Source organism: Cyprinodon tularosa, unplaced genomic scaffold (assembly GCF_016077235.1).
Source record: "Cyprinodon tularosa strain WSP-4 unplaced genomic scaffold, ASM1607723v1 ctg685, whole genome shotgun sequence".
Lineage (NCBI taxonomy): Eukaryota > Metazoa > Chordata > Actinopteri > Cyprinodontiformes > Cyprinodontidae > Cyprinodon > Cyprinodon tularosa.
The window spans coordinates 19,531-42,713 of record NW_024039435.1 but is presented as its reverse complement, the minus strand read 5'-3'; the positions used below and the strand labels follow the sequence as shown (position 1 = coordinate 42,713).

The 23,183-nt window shown below is 38.9% G+C and overlaps 1 protein-coding gene and 1 non-coding gene across 2 annotated transcripts; both read left to right on the top strand.

Annotated features, from left to right (window-relative positions):
- Positions 1-3,706: 3,706 nt before the first annotated feature.
- Positions 3,707-16,565, top strand: ankrd16 (ankyrin repeat domain 16). The gene is made up of 7 exons (XM_038267801.1): positions 3,707-4,117; positions 5,132-5,352; positions 5,462-5,504; positions 6,807-6,915; positions 8,279-8,440; positions 15,840-15,918; positions 16,013-16,565. The coding sequence occupies exons 1-7, from the start codon at positions 3,774-3,776 to the stop codon at positions 16,183-16,185; spliced, it is 1,131 nt and encodes a 376-aa protein (XP_038123729.1). The 5' UTR covers positions 3,707-3,773; the 3' UTR covers positions 16,186-16,565.
- Positions 4,162-4,250, top strand: trnay-gua. The gene is given in 2 exon segments: positions 4,162-4,198; positions 4,215-4,250. It is a non-coding gene; the product is annotated as a tRNA-Tyr (tRNA).
- Positions 16,566-23,183: the final 6,618 nt, after the last annotated feature.

The following is a 23,183-nucleotide window of genomic DNA, read 5'->3' as shown; positions in this document are numbered from 1 at the left end:
GTAAAAATTTTCTTTCAAAAGAAGATGCATAAAAAAGGGTTAATGTTGGATTATGAGTAACTAGGGAGAAAAGATGTTGAAGGCTGCCAGGGATTTATAATATAAATCCTATATATTATATTATATATATATATATATATATATATATATATATATATATATATATATATATATATATATATATATATATATATATATATATATATATATATATTATATATATATACAATATAAACAAAAGCCCTGCTTTTGTCTATATTGTTTTATTGCCTTCAAAGTTAAACTGTATGAAACAGTGAGGTTAAAGGGGTTCTGGGGGTTGGTTTAATAAATATTTCCAATTTAGGACCTTATAAACATTCCTGCGTCTAATAAGGTTAAAAAAAGGCGTATTTCAGGAATTTTCAAAGTTATGTCTGTATCTTTTGTTTCTATAAATGTTAGACGCAAGGCTTTCTTTTTATTCTGTAAGGAACAACTGACAAATAGTTTTTTTCTGCAAGAGACTCACTCAGAGGTAACAGATGAAAAATTTTGGAAACAGCAATGGGGAGATGAAATACTTTTCTCTCTTGGAACCTCTCATTCTGCAGGAGTGATGGTGCTTTTCAATACATTTCCAGGAAAGGTAATTGCACACAAAACCCATACGGATGGACCTTGGCTTATAATGGCAGTAGAAATGCATGATCAGAGATATATTCTACTTCGTGTGTATGGTTATGACAACAGAAAAACTAATAAGGTCATGATGGAAAGACTAAGTTTGCCCGTAAATGAGTGGAAAGTTACTTTTATGACATAGAAAGTGGTAATGGGTGGTTATTATAAGATAGCTCCTGATTCAGAGATTGATGGCAAACCTCATAGAGGTCAGCATCCTGCATATGATGATATTTTGCCCAGTCTATGTACATCAACACATACAGTGGATTACTGGAGAATATCCAACCCCACCTCTGTAAAATACACTTGGTCTAACTCTGCAGATAACAATCAGTGTTCAAGATTAGATTGTTGGTTAATTTATCAGATTATAGCTAAAGATGTTTTTAAATAGTACATTTAACCACTGTATGATTAAATTGACATTATGAATAATTCAACAACCCAAGTCATCAGCAAACATCTGGAAATTCAATAATAGTTTATTACTTAATGCCAAATTCTGTAGGCAAGTTAATCCTTTTTCAAAACATAAATGGTCTGGATATGTCACTAGAGTGGCCATTTCTATAGCACCAAAAAGGAGGACATTGTGTGGCATATCAATAAATTACTAAGGTGTACATAAGAATCGGGTAAAGTCATATTTATAGCACAATTCTTAGTAGTTTAAAGAGGATGCTTGTGTAGCTGAATAGAACAAAATATTAAAGAAATGTAAAAAAGAATTGGTTCCCAGCATTTGTATTTATTTAATACATTGTGGTGTTTAAAAAGTGACAATTTTTTAACACAATTAATTTGCGCAGAACTGCTGCAATTGATCATAAAGCAGTTGTTTGGAAAAGAAGCTCGAGAAAGAGCTAGAGAATAGGACAATGCAAACTGCAAAAAGTGGCTGGAAAAGAGGAATTCATGACATGGCTGCAGCCTGTCGAGAGTAAAGATGATTTCACCATGTTCTCAATCTATCCATATCTATCTATATATCTATCTATCCATATCTATCTATATATCTATCTATCTATCTATCTATCTATCTATCTATCTATCTATCTATCTATCTATCTATCTATCTATCTATCTATCTATCTATCTATCTATCTATCTATCTATCTATCTATCTATCTATCTATCTATCTATCTATCTATCTATATATATATATATATATATATATATATATAAACTTGAGTCATGGAACTGTGCTTACAGCTCCTTATTTCATGTAAACTAATAACTTGTGTACATGATACTTGTTGATGGCATTAAAATTATTTCTAATAGCATTAAAAGAGCATTAAATTAGAGTTCCTCATTCCTGTATAAAACCTGTGAACGCTTAATTTAATCTGACATATTAAAAAAATCCCCATCATCATCCAGCAGATGTTCAGTTTCTGCCCAAATATTTTCTTTCTGTTGTGGATTTTTGTAACAGGGATAACTAGGATCATACATAGTTTGTATGAACTCTGTTTATTCTCTGCTTCCAAACACATCATCTCTTCATCCATTCCTGCAATAAGAATTTTCTTTTAAAGTTGTGAGATTCACTCTAGAATCTCACAACTTCTTCCTGGTCTGTTGAAGCACCAATAGTCTGCATCCAATTATTTAATTAATTGCTCTTAGTTTTTGGGAATATATACAAACTATGCTCTAATTTCTAGATACCGATCTGTTTTTACTATAATTTAATTTGACAAACCGGGTCTTCTCTACATTCTTTTTTCTGTTTGTTGCGATTGCAATAGCGGGTCTTGATCTGGACGGACCGGAGGGGAGCAAAAAATAGCTCAGCTCCGTATTTTGACGGTGAAGGACGGAGAAGACGTACGTGGGCGGTGACGAGCGGAGGATGTGGAACAGCTCTCATTGATTTACATGACAGACAAGTACTCCGTACGCGAGCGGGGCGGAGCGCTGACGGAGTATGTGGAATCTGGGGGTAAAGGAGGACAAATACACGTCCGGCTGGGTGCAGCGCCGGACGCCGGACAGTGCAATGAAAATCCGGACTGTCCGCCCTAAAGCCGGACATCTGGCCACCCTATATGTCACATATGAACAAATGGGAGTTCAAATTTGAAATTTTAACTTAAACAGTTAGCCATTGGAACATTTGAGATAAATCAAATATTTACATACTAGAATGACATTCCCGAAGGACTTATCTGATATGGTCAATATTGCTATAAATATGGGAAGATATTATATACATGCATGTAAATGGAAAAATCAAAAACCTTCAGTAATAAGTTTCTAAACGAACTCAAAATCTTCTACTCAGCTTTATCTCTGTTATCTGACAAATATGGACATATCCAAAAACTATGTAGTGACATGTCAAAATTTCTGGTGTTTGATTCAACAAAATGCTAAAGCTAACGTGATGTAAGGAACTGTCTTATTGCAGAATGAGGCTGGCTCTTTAAAATTTTTCTTTTTTTTCTTAAGTTTTGTATGTTTCCATCAGTTGTAATAATACTGCCTGTTTATCTATTCATTTATCTATGTTGCTTTGCAGTATTTAAGTTTATGATATATGTTGTCTTCTCTTTTTTACGTAAGAAAGAAATGTGGTGATTCCTACTAAAAAATCTAAATAAGTTTTGTTCAATAAAAAAGGGTAGTGACGCCGCAAATAAACACGCAGGAAAAAGAACTACATTTCCCATAGTTCCTAGTGATTATTTGTGCTTCAAACGGACAACAAATGACAAACCCTGTTCCCTTAAATTCCTCGCATGCGTTTGCGCGGTTTCGAGATAATCTGGATTTACTTTATTTTGTTCTCACCCTAAAGGTTCTTTATTTCTCAACAGTTTTTTTTAGCTTACTTACCCTGTCTCCAATAATTTGCAAGAATTTATATCGATTTGAAGACAACGAAATCGGAGCTCAGGTGTTTTTTTTACATTTTGAACTAAGGTTAGCTAATAGTTCACTGTAACTGAAGTTTCTTTATTATTCAGGTTAAATATTATTATCTAATTTCAGATTAGTAACAATTCTCCGTAATCATTTGCGCTTGGCCATCTTATTTCCTGCCTCTTGTCATAGCGTTTCGTTGTATCTACTGAGTTTAGTTAATCTTGTCCAGTAAATGGTTATGGATGAGGGTGACTTGAAACTGCTGGTGAAGCTAACTCAGGAGGGACGGTTAATCTGTCTGCAGAAACATGTGAAATCATGGAGCCCTGCAGCTGCTGCTTCTATCAGCAGCACACACTTCGGGCGCTCCGGAGACACTCTGCTGCACTATGCCTCAAGACACGGACGCTTGGATGTTATGGAGTTCCTTATAAAGCAACTTGGCGCAGACGTAGATGTGTACAATAATGGCTATAAGAGACCGCTGCATGAAGCCGCCTCTATGGGCCATATAAAGTGTGTGAGCTATTTAATGGAGGAAGGAGCTACCGTAGACAGCCTAAAAAAAGGCGACTGGTAGGAAATAACATGATTGGTGTATATTGGCTGAATTAGGAGCCCCTTCGATAGCTCAGTTGGTAGAGCGGAGGACTGTAGTTCATAAACAATTGACATCCTTAGGTCGCTGGTTCGAATCCGGCTCGAAGGAGTTTTTAAAGTTCGTTTCTATAGTGTATGTGATGTGTCTTGTTTTCCTCCGTGATGCTCTCATCTCTCATCCAGCTATACTTGCTGCTATTTATGCCTCCCTATCCCAGCCAGCTGTATATATATATATATATATATATATATATATATATATATATATATATATATATATATATATATATATATATATATACACACACATGTATATATATATCCCTTATTTTTTTTTCCCACGATGGGAAAATTCTGGTTTGCAGCAAAAAGATTATAGAAAAATGGTCACACAAATGTGGGCCTTAGAAAAATGTATAAGAATAATATAATAATGAAGAGCTAAAAAAATAAACAAAATACTGTAAAATAATGTGTTTTAACAATATAAATATTGTGCACCAGGAGAATAAATATCCAATTTACAGCTATGGACATTTTTACAGTAATGGTTATTTGAAAATAGCACCAACATCTGAGATGTGCAATAAAAATAAATAAATAAATAAAAATAATAGTATATATATATATATATATATATATATATATATATATATATATATATTATATCTGAAATATTTGAAGGCCTGAAATCCTTTCAATCAACATAGTTGACTAGTTTGTCTTCCAGCTTTTAAAGCAGCTACAGTACTTTGGTTTATTAGAAGTGCAGTAGGAGATATTATCTGACGCATTTTCTATCATGTGGCTTTAAGATCTCCTCGTGGTTTGCCGCGGCTGCAGACAGCATGCATTCATGAGTTTTGAAGGCGTGGCTTCAAGGGTTTCAAAGAGAGACGCATGGTTGTGTATCTTCAAAAATATAGCTTGCTGGAACCGTCCAGTATCTGCTACTGCACCTTTAAGAACAAGTTTGGGTTTTATTCACAGGACTCCCCTTATGATGGCATGCACTCGAAGGAACCTTGATGTGATTCAGAAGCTGCTGTCCTACAGTGCAGACCCCAGGTTGCAAAACAAGGATGGATGGAACTCATTCCACATCGCCTGCAGGGAGGGCGAGCCTCTGGTTGTGGAATACCTGCTGCATGCTTCGCCAGACTTTTGGAGGACTGAAAGCAAGACTGGCAGAACACCGCTGCACACTGCAGGTAATGCATCTTCACATCTGTAAATTAATCTTGTGTACAAATGATTTGATGACTTAACACGGCATCATCACGATCTACCAGATTATCATCATTTTTGTCCTTACTGCAGCTTTGCACGGCTGTGTGGAGGTCGTTAGCATCCTGCTGGAGAGGTAAGGGTTAAATATTGCAATTAAAATCATGTGGAGCATTAGATAGGAAGTTTCTGTCAGTGGAACTGCAAAAAAGCTTGAACTCCTATAAATAACTTCAGTTGAATTTTGTTTGTTTACAAAGCCCCAATATACAACACTTATTGTCCCAAAGACAATTCAATCGAATCATCTAGACAGAATTGTTAGAAGTTTCCTATCTAAAGAACCCCTGCTGCTTGCTGGATGTTCTCCTCTTGGAGAAGCATTTAGTAAAAACAGACCTACTGTCACATTTTGTGGTTGACTCAACAGCAATCCCTCACACTGGGCCTGCTTGCAGCGACAGAGTGGCAAAACTTAATTTTAACAGGAAGACACCTCCAGCAGAACCAGGCTCAGTGTTAACCGCCATCTGCGGAGGCTGAGGGTTCAAGGAGACAGAAGCAGACACAGAAAAGGAATATAGAAGCACTTATGTTAGAAAAGGTAACAGTAAAGTAGTTCCATAGGTTTCTCTGTCCAGGAAAGAAACGCTTAAGCAAATGAGCTCTGAACCAGTTTGAAAGAGGAATGAAAGTGAGAACATACAGTTAGTCACAGTTAAAGCTCACCGCATAGCTATATCTAGGAGAGAAACAAGAATAAGCCCTGAAAAAGAGGCCCATCTCTATCATTCATAATGGCAGTGATCCAGTTGATACCACCCTCCAAGATGGTGTCACGGCTAAACAGAACCAGGGTAGATGAAGCTACTAAGCTACTATTAAACTGAAAGAACATAAAGTGAGTGGTTGAAATAAAAAATACTGCAGACTAAAAAAACAAGAGATAGAACGATGCATAATGAAGAAAAGCGGTCCCTATGTCATCCAGTAGCCTAAGCCCATATTGGCATAACTATTGAGCTAGCTACTGAAGCTTTATCAAATGGGCTATTCATAGCACATTCCATATAGGGGGACTATGTAATCAGGTGGAGTTTTATTCTCTGGTTATATGAGACAAACATGAAACTGTTTGACCTACATCCACCCTCATTAGTAGAAAAATAACACTGTAGATTACCCTGAATGCTTCAGTCCCACTGGAAAACTTTGTGATGGAGGCACATCCCATAACTCTAAAGTTATGCAGATCTGAGTGAAAGCATGATAAATCACTTAAGTTTGGGATTATAATTTTGAGAAAAACCTATGGAGAGGTGATTACTTTGCAACACTAGGCCTCATAACCTATCAGCTGTAATGTTATTAGTTAATAGTTATGCCATGAGGCATAAAATGCTCTGACTGAGATCTAACTCTACTGCTACTCTTCCAGGTGTAGCTACAGCCCAAATAGCACAGACAGCTGCGGAGTCACGCCTTTCATGGACGCTCTCAGGAACGGACACCTCCCTGTGGCGCGGCTGCTTTTAGAGAAACACCAGGTGGAATAAATAAATGTGGGATTTTCTTTAAGTGAGAATCTGGTAAATATCTTCAGGACTAGTTTATTTAACTGTTGTAAACAGAGGTTATATTACCGTACATTTGAGACATACAACAAGTCAAGAAAATCCTCATCGCAGGGGAAAGATAATTTAATTTGCGGAGGAGGCTAAAAGATTTATCTGCTCTTTAAAAGACTTCTTTAGGGTAATGCAACCATGATGTTAAAATAATCCTCCCCCTTTTATTTTCTTTTAAACACCCACACAAACACCAGCCTCCACAAGTAGTCCTTAAAGGGGTCAAAGAATGCAAAACCTAGTTTCCATTGTCATAGATGGATGACGATAATTCAGTGGGTGAAATGGACGTACAGAGAAGTTCAAACCCCATCGAAACCTCCTTGAGGTAGATGGAAGACACCAGTTTAGCTGTTTAGCCCACAGTTGGGTTTACTTCTACAAGAGTTACAAAGCAGGCAGTTTCTCTATGGAAAATAAGCCAGGTCCACAGGCGGAAATGAAGTGTTCCAGGCTGCTCAGCGAAAGGGGAAAATTTTCACAGTGTTCCCGAAGACTCGACAGGCATGGATTACTTTTGTCTATCAGAAGATCCACGCAAAGTTTGATGCTCAGCTGTTCATTTCCTCATTTTACTGAAGACAGCTTTCAAAATCTTGGACAGTTCAAAGCAGGATTTGCTAAATTTCTTTTACTGAAACTAGGGGCTGTTCCCACCGTAAGGCCATCACAACCACTGGCTGTAATTATGAATCTGTTGCTAAGCTGTTGATGGCAATGCTAACATATCTATGGTTGGGACGATTTTGAAATTCCCCCTGGACATTTTTTAATGTGTGAAAGTAGGACATGTCCGGGAAAAAGGGGACGTCTGGTCACCCTACCAACTATTTGATGTTTCAGTGAGTAAGTGCTTGTTGCTATGATTCGTCTTTGCTCAGCAGCTTTGCTCGTTGTAAACCAATCAATCAGAGCACAGCTCATCTAAATATTCATGAGCATACCATAAAAGGAAGAAAACCTGTCGTTTCATTCTAGGGCTTTTAACCAGGCTGCATTAGGGCTCATAGAACAGAAAATATGCCATTTTCATGCCAACCAATGTTACACACCCTATTCAGAGACCTTAAGGACGAGCACCAGATACCCTATAGAATCATTCTATGACCCCTTTAATGCACTACTGTGTCTTAAAAAGGGTAAAATACAAGTTCCTCTTAAAATGAGGCTTTAAGGTTTTCCTATCTGAGCCAAAATCTAAATTTGATGGCATGTGACAAGGTTTTACTTTTACAATAAATGTTGCATGGCTAATCACTCGATATTTGCCATGACATTGCAGGCATCTCCGATGGCAGCTGATGTACTCGGTACTCAGCCGCTGCATCAAGTGGCTGTCACTGGTCAGGAGGAAGCCCTACGTTTTCTGGTGCAGGACCTGGGTGTGGACATTAACCAGAGAGCCACCGCCATCCAACTCACCGCCCTGCATTATGCTGCAAAGGTTAGATCAGCAGTGATCAATTTGAGTTTCTTATGGACCTCAAAAGCTTTTTCATAGCAGTTCATAGAGAAAAAGTGAGTGTTGAGAACATTTTCTTAGGGTTATAAATTGGTGCTGAAAACAATGCAGATCTGTCTGATCCGAGTCAGTGAAAGACTGTAGATCTGGGAACTGATATGAAAAATAACTAACTAAAATGAATTCACGGCACTAGATGGAGGCATGGAAATGTGTACTTAGTATTTTACTGCTGCTTTAGGATATAGCTGCTGTAAAAGAGCAATGTGGCAATGTTTTTTGTTTGAATTTTGCTCTTCAGCAATCCCTCACACTGAACATGCATGCCATGACAGTGGAGAGGAAAAATCAATTTTAACAGGAAGAAACCTCCAGCAGAACCAGGCTCAGTGTGAGCGGCCATCTGCTGAGGCCGACTGGGGTTCAAGGAGACAGAAGCAGACATAGAAAAAGAAGCATAGATACAAAAGGCAACTGTAAACCAGCTCACAGGCGGCCCCCTCCAGGAAACACACAGCCAGGCAGACGAGCTCCAAGCCAGCTCCCATGTCAGAGGATGAAGAGAGCAAATCCAGTTAGTCACAGTCAGAGAAACAGGACTACACTGGAAAACAGGTTGATCTCCAGCATCTATAAACAAAGGTGTTGATGGCAGCAGCACAGCTGATATTTCTCTCCAGGATGGAGTCACAGCCAAACAGGAACAGACCAGATGAAGCTACTATGAGAAAAAATACAAAGTCAGAAATGTTTCAAAACTAAAAATAGAGTGCAGAAAAGTCTGATGTATTTACTGATGTAACACTTTTAAATATCTTTTTTTTTTTACTGCTTGGCAAGTAGGCTTATTTTTCTGACGTGAGGATTCATTTATTCTTAGTATACTACATACATTCTGATGCCAGACAGACAGAGAGAGATAGAGGGGGGTGAAGAGTGAGGGGGAACATAAAAGAAACAACATAACAGAATCCAACAACCAGCTTCTTTTAAACTGCTCCTGAAGCATCCATGGGGAAACCTTGAGAGGACCATCACAGAACACGGATAGCAAAACTACCTGCAGAACAACATTTGAGCAAACTTGACAGCATTAATGCGCAAATCACACACATATGCTCACTAACTCACTCGCATAGTCTAAAGTGTGTCTGTGTGTGAGTATGCACAAAGTGTGATGTAGACCTTATATTAGAATCAGAAATACTCATATATTACACATATAACTCTTCTCTCTCTCTCTCTCTCTCTCTCTCTCTCTCTCTCTATATATATATATATATATATATATATACTCTCTCTCTCTATATATATATATATATATATATATATATAGAGAGAGAGAGAGAGAGAGAGAGAGAGAGAGAGGTTTGACGTTGTTTATTTACTTTACATCAGGAAAACATAGTCTGTTTCCATCATCACAATAAAAAAACAACCATTATCACACAAAAAAAACCCCAAACGTTAAATATTAAGAACCAGGGAGCCATCTTCCTCTACTGAACATAAAACATGTCTAGTCCCCCACAGAGCGCTAAAAGCCTCCACATTATTAGTCAGTTTGTAGAAAGCATGCTCCACTCTCAGACGAGCTGCAACCAGACCTTTCAGGCTCTGCACCACATCTGTCCAACCCTGACCCAGCATCTGATTCTTCCTGGTTCTCCAAATGGCTAGTTTAGCCACCCCAAACAAAAAATTAATTAAAACTAATTTCAGTTTTCTCCTCACTGTGTATCTGGGTCCAAAAACAAACAGAGGAAGAGAGAAAACCTCCCCCAAAGCTTCCACCCATCCTTTCAAAACTTTAAAAAGATCAACTAGCCGAGGACAACCCACCACTAAGTGATCTAATGTTTCCCTGTGAGTGCAGAATGGACAGCCCTCCCCAGTGCCTGGATCCAGGTGAGCTCTGTGTCTGTTTGTGGCTATTGCTCCATGTATAATCCTCCACTGAAGGTCCGCCATCCTTTTCTCAACAGGGGGTTTATACAGGACCCTCCACCTGCCTTTAGGGGTAACGTCTGAGGCAAATATCTCACACCATTTTGACTCCTTCACTCCAGCCAGAGAGTGAAAATTCAGCACTTTCACACAGTTGTAGTACAGCTGCTTCCTCCCACAGGAGCTGAAAATTCCCAGCTCTGGTGTTTTCATGCTGAGAAGAAAACAACTCTTCTCCTGTTGCTCCTCAGTAGCTGGACAGACACTCAGAGAGGGAAAAATATACACACCATCATCCCTCCACTGGCCAGCGTGATTCTTAGCAAAGCTTCTCATTGGTTCAGACAGGGACTGCCAGACTTCCTCCATAATCCTATTCAGCACTCTGTAAGACTGGATGCTTGTAATGTCACTGAGCGTCTCCAGGGATGTTTTGGTGAGGTGGCGCAGTTTAGTAATGCCGGCCTCAACAAATTTTGTTCTTAATATAGCAGAAGAAAAAGTAGCGTTTCTAAAGAAGTTGTTGTGAAACAGTGGTTCCTCATAGATCCACATCCCTGGCCCAGAGTCCTGATTCCTTGTGACCTTCAGTGTCTGCCAGGCATTAATCACCGACGTGTAGAAAGGTGTGAGTCCTGTCAGGTCAACTTCAGATGGTCTTAGCAGAAATAACTGCTTATCCAGTCCAAGCCGTCCAGCATACCTAAGTAGCAATCGAGCAGGGGATAACCAGCAGCGACTGCAACCATACAACAGCCTCTGTGCCGTCTGCAGTCTGAAAGCCGCGGTTCTGGAAAGAATGTCTACAAGTCCTTGTCCTCCTTCTGCCACAGGGAGATACAAGACCGATGCCCTCAGCCAGTGTTGACCAGACCAGAAAAAGTCAACCAGGAGCCGCTGCACTTCTTTCAGTAGGCCTGATGGTGGCACCAACACGATGAGCTTGTGCCACAGAGATGATGCAACCAGGTTATTCACTATCAGAGCTCTTCCCCTATAGGACAGGTGAGGTAGCAACCATTTCCATTTAGACAACCTGGCTTCTACCTTTTCCAGCACTCCCTCCCAGTTCTGTCTCTGAAAATCCTCCTTCCCAATAAAAACTCCAAGACTTTTTATACCCCTTTTTCCCCACTTAAGGTTACCAGGAAGACAAGGAATGCTCCCCACAGCCCACTCCCCCACTAAACAAGCCTCACTTTTTCCCCAGTTCACCTTAGCAGAGGAAGCTTTTCTATACAAGGACAAACTTTCTTGTAACTCTTGAACGTCTCCCTTATTGCAAATAAATATGTTTACATCATCAGCATATGCTGATACAATAACAGGGGGCATGTTAGCCAACTCTGGCAGGGAGAGACCTCGCAGTCTACTCCTCAACCGACAGAGGAGAGGCTCAATGGCAATACTGTAAAGCTGGCCTGAAATGGGGCAGCCTTGTCTGATCCCTCTCCTAACTGGCACTGGAACACTCAATCCACCTCCCACCTTCACCACACAACAGGCACCTCGATACAACAGCTTTACCCAAGACAGAAAACCTTCCCCAACACCAAAAGCCTGTAAGGTAGTAAAAAGAAAATCATGATCCACTCTGTCAAAGGCCTTCTCCTGGTCTATGGATATGATACCAACATTAATGTCATAAATTTTACAAATATCAAAAACATCTCTCATTAAAAACAAATTATCAAACATAGACCTATCAGGTACACAATATGATTGATCTGCACCAATTAGAAAATCAATAACAGTTTTCAGTCTGTTTGATAAGACTTTTGAAAGAATCTTGTAGTCCGTACATAAAAGAGCTACTGGTCTCCAGTTCTTTAAAAGGGCTAAATCTCCCTTCTTAGGGAGCAAAGAAAGAACTGCACGCCTACAAGAAGCTGGAAGTGTCTTTTTCATAAGACACTCTTTAAAAACATCCAAAAGGTCCTGTCCCATGATGGTCCAGAAATGTTTAAAAAAGTCTGAAGGCAGACCATCTATTCCCGGAGCCTTTCCAGATGTCATCTGAGACACGGCAGCAGTCAGTTCATCCAGAGTTATTTCCAAACCCAGAGCCTCCCGATCTCCTGGATCCAACTGAGGTAGTCCTTGAAGAAGCTCCGCAGCAGCATCCACATCACAGCCGTCCGCCCTGAACAAGTCAGTGTAAAAGTCCACGGCATGCCTCCTCATCTCCGTTGGGTCTGTGGTCACCTTCCCATCCGGGAGACGGAGACACACCATCTGTTTTTTTGAAGTAATTGACTTCTCCAGGTTAAAAAAGAAGGTGGTTGGTGCATCAATGTCCTGTAGTCTTGTGAAGTGTGCTCGGACTAGAGCTCCTTTTGCTCTCTCCTGCAGGAAAGAGTTGAGCTCCCCCTTTTTTGATCGTAAAAGATCATTTTGCTGATTCTCTTTAAGGGCATTTTCCAAGTTCCTTATCTGGTCCTCTAACTCCTGCACAGCTCTCTTGGTTTTTGTAGTGACACCAACTGTATATTCCTGACAAAAAACTTTAACCTGAGCTTTTCCTACCTCCCACCACTGAGCCAGGGAAAGAAAATCAACTTTCTGGGATCTCCAGTAGGCCCAAAACAATTTAAAATTTTCACAAAAAGTAAGATCCTTTAATAATTTAACATTAAAACGCCAAAAAGATGTTTGTTTTCCAGTGGGAGAGAGAAACAGCTCCATTAAGACTAGATGGTGGTCAGTAAAAACTACTGGGAATATTTGACAGCTAAGAACTCTAGTAGTGAAAGAAGCAGGTAGATAAAACCTGTCCAGTCTAGCTGCACTTACTCTCCCATCTGATATTTTGACCCAAGTGTACTGCCTATCAGAAGGGTGTTTCATCCTCCACACATCAACCAAATCGTTTTTTGTAAATACTTGAGACAGAAATAAGGAGGACTGAACATGTGGCTCCTCTCCGGTCCTATCTAATGTAAAATCAGTGCAGCAGTTCCAGTCACCACCCAATACAATAAACTCTCCTGTACCAATATTATTTAGTTCTTCCTTCAGTATTTTAAAAAAATTTTCCCGCTCAGAGCCTTGGTTTGGTGCATATAAATTAATGAAAATGAAGCTGAAACCCTCTACTTCAGCTCTCACCATAAGCATTCTGCCCTTCACCACCTCTGTGCTGGAAATAACAGTTACATTTAACTTGGAAGAAAACAGAATGGCAACTCCAGCACTTAGATTTGTCCCATGGCTAAGGACATGATGCCCTCCCCATCATAAGCCCCAATCTATTTCATTCGTGCTATCAGTGTGTGTTTCTTGTAGGAAAAATACATCCAGTCTTTTCTGTGTGATAACATCTGTTAATATAGCCCTTTTTTTTCCATCTCTACCCCCATTTATGTTTAAAGAGGCCACTCTTAGACCCTGCATGTAAGGAGAATAGAGACAGACCAGTAGGGAAAACCAACAGAATTGAAACACCCAGTGTTGTACAATCATGTTACTGTTTGTTAAAGTTTCATTTTCTTTGACATTTTACCCTTTGTTGTTTTAAGAGTTTTCCTTAGACCTGTGACGTGCTTCTTAAGACGAAAACGTTTCTTGCTGTCCAGTAAATCATAACCAACAACTCTCTGCAAAGTAGTGACCGATTCATAAATTTATCCACATCAGGAAAATAATCTTTTACTTTTTTTCCAAAGGTGTCATCTAGAAAACCATTGATTTCCTCCAGAGAATACAAATCAACACTCTGAAAGTAGCTGTCTGCGATAGAGAAACTATCAGAATCAGAATCATTATGGCCATGAGTGGATTCCATCTGATCATCTGCCTCACTATCAGGGTTCACCTGCAGAAGCTCTGCATCCTGCACAGGACTGCACTCTGCATCCTTTTCTGACCTCCCCAGGTCATCCGCTCTCTGCCCTGTCCTGTCCACAGCTTCTTCCTCACCTACAGCACTGTCTGTCAACTGGAGGGAACCATCACCCTCAGTCCCAACCACTGAGCCACTGTCAGCTCCTACCACGGAGCAGTCTCCCTCAGTATTATTACGAGGAGTAGCCTCGGGCAGCGCCCGCTGTCCACTGCTCCCCTCCCCGCTATCCTCTCCCGCAACGCCCGCCTCGGGACCCGCCGCAGCGCACGCCTCGGGACCCGCCGCAGCGCACGCCGCGGGACCCGCCGCGGGCCCCACCACACTCTGTCTGTGGGGACATGCCACCCGCTTGTGGCCCACATCTCCACACTCAAAACACTTCATGTTTCCAGAACTGGCGTACACCATGTAGTATCCCTGCTCATGTTTGACACGGAACGAAACGTCCAGCGTTTGGGTTGGAGAATCTAGGAACATAAACACTTGTCTCCGCAGAGATTGAACATGTTTCAGTTTGGCATCCTTACAGCCCAGATTCACCACCCGGAAACCGCTCGCAAATCTTCCAAAACGCTTCAGCTCTGTCTCCAGAGCCTCATTGGAAATAAACGGGGGGACACCAGATACGGTGATCCGGACCGAAGGCACTGCCAACGGGGAAACCTGAAAAAACTCATCATCCAGGACCAGTCCGGTTTCTATGAGCTGACTTACATGTTCCAGATTTTTTAGAAACACAACCACTGCCTTATTCATGCGTGAGGCATATGAGATGTTTCCATGTCCCACCTGTTCTCCTACTGCCAGCAGCACCTGCTCCACCGTAGTGCTGGGCTGCGGCACAATCCTCACCCCATGCTTCAGAGACAGGGACGGCGCCACCGAGGACGCCATCCCTGTCAAGAAACACGGCCTACCGCCCCCCAAAGCACCCAAACACACGGTAACTTGGGGTGATACAAGAATAAACAATTAACAAACAATCACACAGTAAACAGTTAGAAAGAAAAAAAAAAGAAAAGTTTGAGATTACTCACAAGCTCTCAGCCACACTCTCCACCACCAAACTCCCAGCATGCACTCAGAGAGAGAGAGAGAGAGCGAGAGAGCATATATACATATGAGCCAGAAAGGTCCCAGAGCTGAGAATTTACATTTATCAACCAGACCAGGCAACAGGAAAACACCTTAATTTCTCTTTAAATAAAAACACTATTGTGAAAATAATTTTTTTTCAACATTAACAAAGCAAGAAAGTTTACACAGAATTTTAATGGAAATGGTGGTCAAGGAAGTTTTACAAAATGAAATTCTGATTGCAATGTAAATTGTAGATGACAATAATGTTGATAGATTGATCGATATGGCCTAATATTATATTTATAAACTAAAGTTGATAAATCAGATTAGTCATAAAGCTCTACGTATGAAGAAAGAAAAAGTCTAGGAGACTTATCCACCACTGATACAATAGTGACTGCTTAAGATTTCGTAACAGAAGCCTATAGAGATCTGTGAATTAAAGAAATCTCACCAAAGCCTGGTAAAAGTGAAGGTCTACACCCTGGTAATAAAGCTGTGCTTTTTAAGGAAGGCCATGCTGCCATGATAAAAACATTGGTGGAACTTGGAGCAGACCTTCACGCTCGGGACAATAAAGGACGCACTGGTAAGAAGTGTGTCAGCCATCATGTTATTATTTTTGTTAAAAGTGTAATTTATTGGCATAATTTACTGCTCTTCTTGTCTCCTCCCCCTGTAAGCTCTTCATATGGCTTGCATTGGGCAAAATGCGGAAGCAGTCAGGATGCTCTTTCAGCTTGGCCACAAGGATTCTAAGGATGCCTCTGGTGCAACAGCACGACAGCTGGCAAGGAAGCAGGACGTGGTGCGACTGTTTGACGGGCCAGAAACATCAGATGGTGGATCATTATGAAAACAAACACAAAGTTGCAACTTTGAAAGCCTGAAAAGCCTGATCAGATTCAGGCTCAGTAAGCCGGAGGTAAACTCACCTCCCCGATGTGACAGCACTGATGATATCACTTCATTCTCATTTGCCTGTGCAGTTCATTGGACAATAAAATTGTGATAAAAAGTGTTTACTGTGGTGCTTGTGGTAGAGTATGGACTTTTTGTAAAGATGTAGTTAATAAATCTATAACAGAAAAATCTTTGATTTCTCTAACAGTTTAGGATTCAGAGATGTACTATGACTATGAACCTCTATTTCAGTTGCTCATTCTTGTGAAAAGGCTTTCCTGTGAAATTATGGTGTCTTATTGTGTCTTATTATATTCTATGTTTTACATTTTGTTTTTGGCCTCTTTGTTAGTTTGTTACCACAGTGAAGGTTTGGAAAGAAAGAAGAAAAGTCTGAAATCAACTGTGAAGAAGTGCAAAAATATCTGAAGCCATGAGGGATAGTGTTCAGAATATGAATGTTGGTGTTCACTTAGGTAATTAAAGTTAAAACTGCAGAAGCTGCCAAGATAACGGATGTGTAGTATTTTTGTAGATTTATAGGTGAAGGTGTTAGACCTAGCTGTATAACATCCATGAGTTAGACCTCACTTGCAAAGGATAATGTTAAATATAGGAAGATTTTTATTCATGCAGACTAGCTTAAATGCAGCCTTATAATGTTTCTTATGCATCTTAGACTTGATTGGCTTTGTTCAAATATGAAGAGTCCCATGTGTGGCAAAGTAAACAACAGGGCTGCTCAATTCTGAGAATCCCAGGTCAGCCAAAGGGATATCCCCTTGGCCAAGTAGCCAAGGCATAGTGACAGGACCTCACACTGTCACACATATCTCACCTTCATACTTTGCACATTGTGCTGAAATAAGGCATTGCATGTAGAGAAATAACAATACTTTCTCAAAACCCGGTCCTCTGACCACTTTTTATTTAGTTTAAGTTTTCCCCTAAAAGAAGGTTTCACTTTAGCAGATCATTGACAGATAATGCAGTAAGAAAAAATCTGTTCCACTTTTTTCCCTTGGCATACTGGAACAATACTGCAGAGGGCAAACATTTAATTTATTCCCCTTCAAAAATTGATGATTTTGTTGCTGGGACCACAACTTGCTTTCCTAACCAATCTGGCAGTATTGTCTCTGTAAAGTGCCTTGAGATTACAGGTTGTGCATTGGCGCTATATAAATACACTGAATTGAAGTGAAACTGATTTGATAATTAAACCATTTACAATTGTCCCCTTGAAAATCTATGTTTTTCAATTTGGGAAAACCCCACTGAGTAGATGTGCATATAAAATAAAATGCCAAGAACACAACTCTCAGGTTACAGTCAAAACTCTGCCCTGTCAGATATGTTGCAGTGTAATAATTCACAAACACAGCAGGTAGCATCTGGTTGAACTTGTTGATTCACGAAAGCAGGAAACAGAGGCCAGGTTTTCTTAAGGTATTTTTGTTCTTTCATATACATAAACTTCTATGAAAAAATTGTAATAATATATATGTGAATTCAAACCTTATATTTGATTCGAAACCAGGAGGATCAGAAACAGGCAACAGCTCCTTTCATGAGTAATGCAGTTCAAATATTTATATTGATGTATTTTTATTATATGTATTTTTATTAATGTGTATGTCTAATAATTTCTATACTGAATATGATCAAATGTGTTTTATGTGTGGGTCAAATTAAGTTAAATTCTCCGTAGAGATCCAAAAATGGTTTAATATGAAAAAGTTTTGATGGATTTCTGGTACTTATGTAAATAAGTAGTGCAAGAGTGTGGATAGGACAGAGAGCGGTGAAAGTAAAGAAACTCTCAGATGTTGCAAAACAGTCAGATATGGTACTCAAAAAAGCTTTTCGTTCCAGAAAAAAATGGTTGGTTTAGAAATTGCTTTCTCCAGAAACAAGTTGCTTTAAAATCGTTTTTCCAGAAAAGTTGGTTTTTAGACAAAAAACCAGATAGAGTGGTAAAGAATAGATGTGATAGAGTGATAGAATGTCCAATAATTTAGATAGAATGGGTAAATGGGATAGGAGAGCTAGAAAGGCCAAAACAGAGGTAGAGAGAGGTAGGGAGTCAGCCAGGCACCTGTAAGAAGAAAGAAAATGTATTAAATGCTGTTCAAGGAAAAAATAAAGCAGCTTCTGCTAAAAAGAATCATTGATATAAATCTTTCAACCATTTGGTTTCAAAGCCTTAACATTAACTTATTTTTTTTCATTAAATATGAACAATAACTGATGTACAGTAGGGTATTTAATCAATCTTCCAAATTCATAGAAATGCTAAAACTATAGAAAAACAACTGAAGTTAGATTGGATATAAGCTAATCCTGATTTAAAATTCCCCTGGTAATAGATGATAAATAAATACATTGGTGTATTACGAATTGCACTATTGCAATACAGAAATTTATTTTCTGGATGACGTTCAGTTTTTAACAACTGTCCTGAATAACTCTTCTGTGTGAGCTAATTTAAAAGTGAGACAGTGGATGCTGAGGACATGGATAAAGACGTTTTTGGAAAGAAGTCAATGTTGTGACATCCAAATGGATGAGAAAAAATATTGTGTGCTGTTATCAAAGCTAAGGTCAGTCCAACCAACCTAATACTGACCAGGCAGGATACCGTTTGATCTATATAAAAATTCACTTTCAAGAGTTTGATGATGATGGCTTCTAAAATTCACGGAATAAAATACTGGTAAGTCTTCACATTCAACATTCCTTTACTTTTTCAGGACTATGAAAATAATTGTTCTCATGAGAAAGGAGAAAACCTTTTAGCTAAAAGCTTTGCACAAACTAATAAGTAAAATAGAAAAAAGATAGATGTCAAAACTGCATTAAATAGAAACTAACATTTTAGAACTAAACATAAAACATTGCTTACAAAGTAATGAAAATCTGTGTTTACTTTCAGGTGGACAGAGGAAAAAAACAATAAAAAACAGCCGATAATACCCAGCACTGTACTGATTATCTTGCTTTATCTCTCAAAACATTGAGTCAAAACAACACCATGCATGAACTAGAACAATACGACTGAGACCCTCACTGATATATACCTGACAGATCTTTACCAGGTCTAATATTTCTGGAAAACCATAAACCCTATGAACAGATCAAGAACTTTGCTAATTTTACAAAGTAAATGAAATGTTCCCATCTATATTTTCATAGCTCTCAGTTTGGTGCAGGGAAAATGAGTGCTTTACTACTTACAGTGTCCTTTATAGAAGTATGAAACACAGTTTCAACACAGAAATTCTAATTTATGAAATACTGTCACTTGGCTGTCACCATAAGCAGCTACTGAAAAGCAGAAAAACAATAATTTGTATGCAATGTTCAAAAGACGTCATATTGTAAAAACTGACAAATGTGATCATAATCAGTAGCAGCAAGAGCAGCAGGGAGTGTTGATTCTCAATCTATGGAAAGAAAAATAATTTGAAGGACACACTTCATAAGTCCCGGTTTGAACAGTATAAAAGTCACATATATAGAAAGTGTAGCAGTAATAATAATTGAGTGTTTGAGCCGATGTCATAATTTGTTTGTTTTTATAAGACTATTCAAATATTTCTGATCAAACAGCATTTGTTGCATTCTTAAAAAACATGCATGTCCTTTTGATAAGGAATTCATTAAAGAATGATCAGCGTTTTTTTTTTTCACTGAAAAAATATTTATAGAGAGGATTCTATAACCCAGTTGACAGGAAATGAGATTAGTTTAATATGAGCAACATGCAGATAATTTTATTTTTATGTAGACTTAGACTTGATCCCTTGGGAAGACTCCCTCTGGAAATTAAGGTTACTGTAAATTAAATTAAAATTAAAGGAATAGTACACCCAAAACATGATTAGCCTTCATTTTCTACTCACCCCCATGCTGAACAACACTCTGGAGTACTTTTTTAATATCTCAAATGCATCTGGAGATCTGGGAGGCTTCTTGCTGTCTGCTGACATTCAAATAATGGAGGTCTATGGCGCCCGAGGCAGAAAGGTCCATAAAAGTCCACAAAAAACGTTTCAATATTCCTCCATACTGCTCGTCCAATGTATTCCAAGTGTCCTGAGTGGGTAGCATCCAGAATTTACTCGAAACGAAGTCATTTAGAATGTTTTTAGAGCATAAACAGTAGTGTATAGGATTTCCTGAAAGCGCGTACACGGCGCTACGGAAACCGCGGCAGACCAACCCAGACGAAAGTGCGCATTCAGCTCAGCAAAGAACTCATGCTCTTCCTCAACACTGAAGTCCTCAGACTTTGCCCCCAGCAATATCAGCTGGGGGCAAAAATAACCAGAGCATGATGTCAAAGTTAATGTGAATGCTCTTCAAAATAACAAAATAAATTAATAAAAATAACACAAACTCATAAGCAATGTATTCTGGTGTCCCATGAAAAATTGTGTTTTAGAAATGCTGAAATGAAACATTTTACCTGAATTTAAAAAAAAATGGTAAAATAAAACTATGTAATACAAGGATATGAAAATTCCTTATTGTCAGTGTACTTTAGAAATTCTACACAAAATGTAAATGGCTGGAAATTTTTGCACAATTTTTGACAAATATGTTTTGAGTTACCCACAACACTTTGACTTGACAACACTAGGATTGAGATGGTAATTAGATAAAACTGACAAAGTACAAAACCAACAAAACAAATGTTGGAGAAAAATGTAATGCATGGAGGTTTAATTAAAAGATTATTATTATAAAAGTGCTGCAATTACAATATTTTACTCATTTGTAGACTGTTTAAATCACGTTCAGTTCACCATGTCTGCAGAAGATGGCAGTATAAAGGGGTTCCTTAATGAACAAAGTGAACCACTATAAGGCTCCATGCAGTAACAGCCAAACCCTTTCTTCCACATAAATTAACTCTTGAATTAAATGTAGTTGAAAATGTGGTTGTGTGAAGCTAAAATATCTCCTTGGCTTATCAAGAAATGGGTTAGTTGAGAAATACCCACCATGTTTGTTCTTCCAGAGCATTGCTGAGCTGTAAGCTGGCAGCTTCCTGATTCCTGCAGAAAAGGTTAAAATTGCCGCAAGCCGTTTTTTATTGTTGCCTAATTAAATTTTAACATTGTTTGCTTAGAATTGTGCTTACATATCCTAGCAATTTATGCGACATATTACTACATATTCCTATAAGTAACGCTTTTATGGCTTACGCATGTAATAGTATAATACTGCAAAGCAGGCACGTGCAGAGGGGGGGGGCTAAGGGGGCTTGAGCACCTGCCCCTTTTGCTCCATGATCCCAATGTGCCCTTTTGGCCCCTTTTTTTTTATTATTTTTTTTATTCGACACATGTACTGAAATTATTATTATTATCTTTTTTTTGGCAAGAAAAACAATACAATAAGCCCTCAGGTCACATTGTTACCTTTGACCTTTTGCCGGTGACGACGCACTTGCCTCTCGCACAGTCAGATAAGGCGGCTAACTGCGGAGCTAAAGGTAGCGAACATTCCACATTACACCGTGGCCTCATTTGGCCCTAAGCAAGATCAACCATGATCGGACGGATGGCTGTCTTCAGTCTGCACCGCCTCTCCAATGTCAACCTGAATAGAGATGTAAGTGAAACCAAATGAGCCCCATGGATGATGCAGTATTGTTTGATCTAAAACACTGTTTACTCTGTGCTTTTAGTCTTTTACATTGAAAATTATGTTTTTTAATTCACAAAAAACTGTTCTGTAATGATTACAGAACAGTTTTTTTGTGAATTAAAAAACATAATTTTTGGTGAAAATACTGGAGTAGGCTTCCTACTTGTCAGACAATGGAAAACTTTGAACGTTGTATAATTTCTCTACTTTAGCAAAGAGTAGCGGTTTAAACGGAGGAAAGTATAGGACGCGGCGCGCCTTTCTCTGAAGAAGTACTGAGCGGGAGGAGACAGCCAGGTGAGGAAAAGCTGTTCTTATCTATCGATTCAGTATTTTTATCATACAGACATTAGGCTGTTGTTCTTGTGCTATGAGCTAGCTGCTAGCTAATGACTTTGCTAGCAAAGCAAGATAACTAAAAAGCTTCCCTGTGTCGTTAATGATAGTAGGACATTCTTCAGTATTACTTATGCAATAGGGGCACATCGCCCATCAAAAACCTATCATCTCCATAATGGATATATGTCTGATTTTCTCATTTCCTTTGCTGCATGATGTACATTTCATTTATTCTAGCGTTAGGTAAATGTATCTTGAAGGAGAACTCATCCAGAACTACCATGATAGATATGATAGATATAATGTATGAAGCTGGTGAAAACAAAACTACGCAGCTTATGCAAGGAGGATCGGTTGTCAGACCTTCTTTTGTTGGCAATCGAGAAGGATGTGCCAATCATTCACAGTGAGGTTATTAACATTTTTAAAGACATGGCTAACAGAAAACTGCTGCTGTGAACAAAAGAGAACAAAAATAGCAAAAATGCTTAAAAGTTGGAAATTTGTTTTTAAACAGTTAAATCACCATGACGGAAAATAAGTTTTTGCATCATAATCTTGGATTTAGTTTGGGGGGAAAAGAAAGGCAAGAGACTGAAATAAATAAGACATTGACCTTCACTCAACACAGAAAAGATGAGACAATGAGGAAAAAAAGAAAAGAGAAACTGACAAGAAAAAACGAAGAGGAAAGATTGAAGAAAATGTATATAGGTACTTACAAAATACACTAAGACACAAACAGAGTAGGCTTTTCTCATGGTGACCTGCATTAATAAAATGTTTGCTTTGTTCTTTTTTTTCTGCAGTTCCACGTTAAAGTTTGATGCAGCAGCTCTGCTTTTCTGAATGGACCGTCTCCATCTCCACTGTCAGTACAGCAAACCAGGCAGACATTCTTTTTTATAGATTACAGTACACTAAAAGGTTGCATTGTGCCCTTGTATGCATTTT

Excerpts from the sequence above, each read along its gene's own strand:
- ankrd16 (XM_038267801.1), top strand. The coding sequence starts at position 3,774 with ATGGTTATGGATGAGGGTGACTTGAAACTGCTGGTGAAGCTAACTCAG. Across the intron at positions 5,353-5,461 it reads AACACCGCTGCACACTGCAG|CTTTGCACGGCTGTGTGGAG; the intron begins GTAATGCATCTT and ends TCCTTACTGCAG. Across the intron at positions 15,919-16,012 it reads GGACAATAAAGGACGCACTG|CTCTTCATATGGCTTGCATT; the intron begins GTAAGAAGTGTG and ends TCCCCCTGTAAG.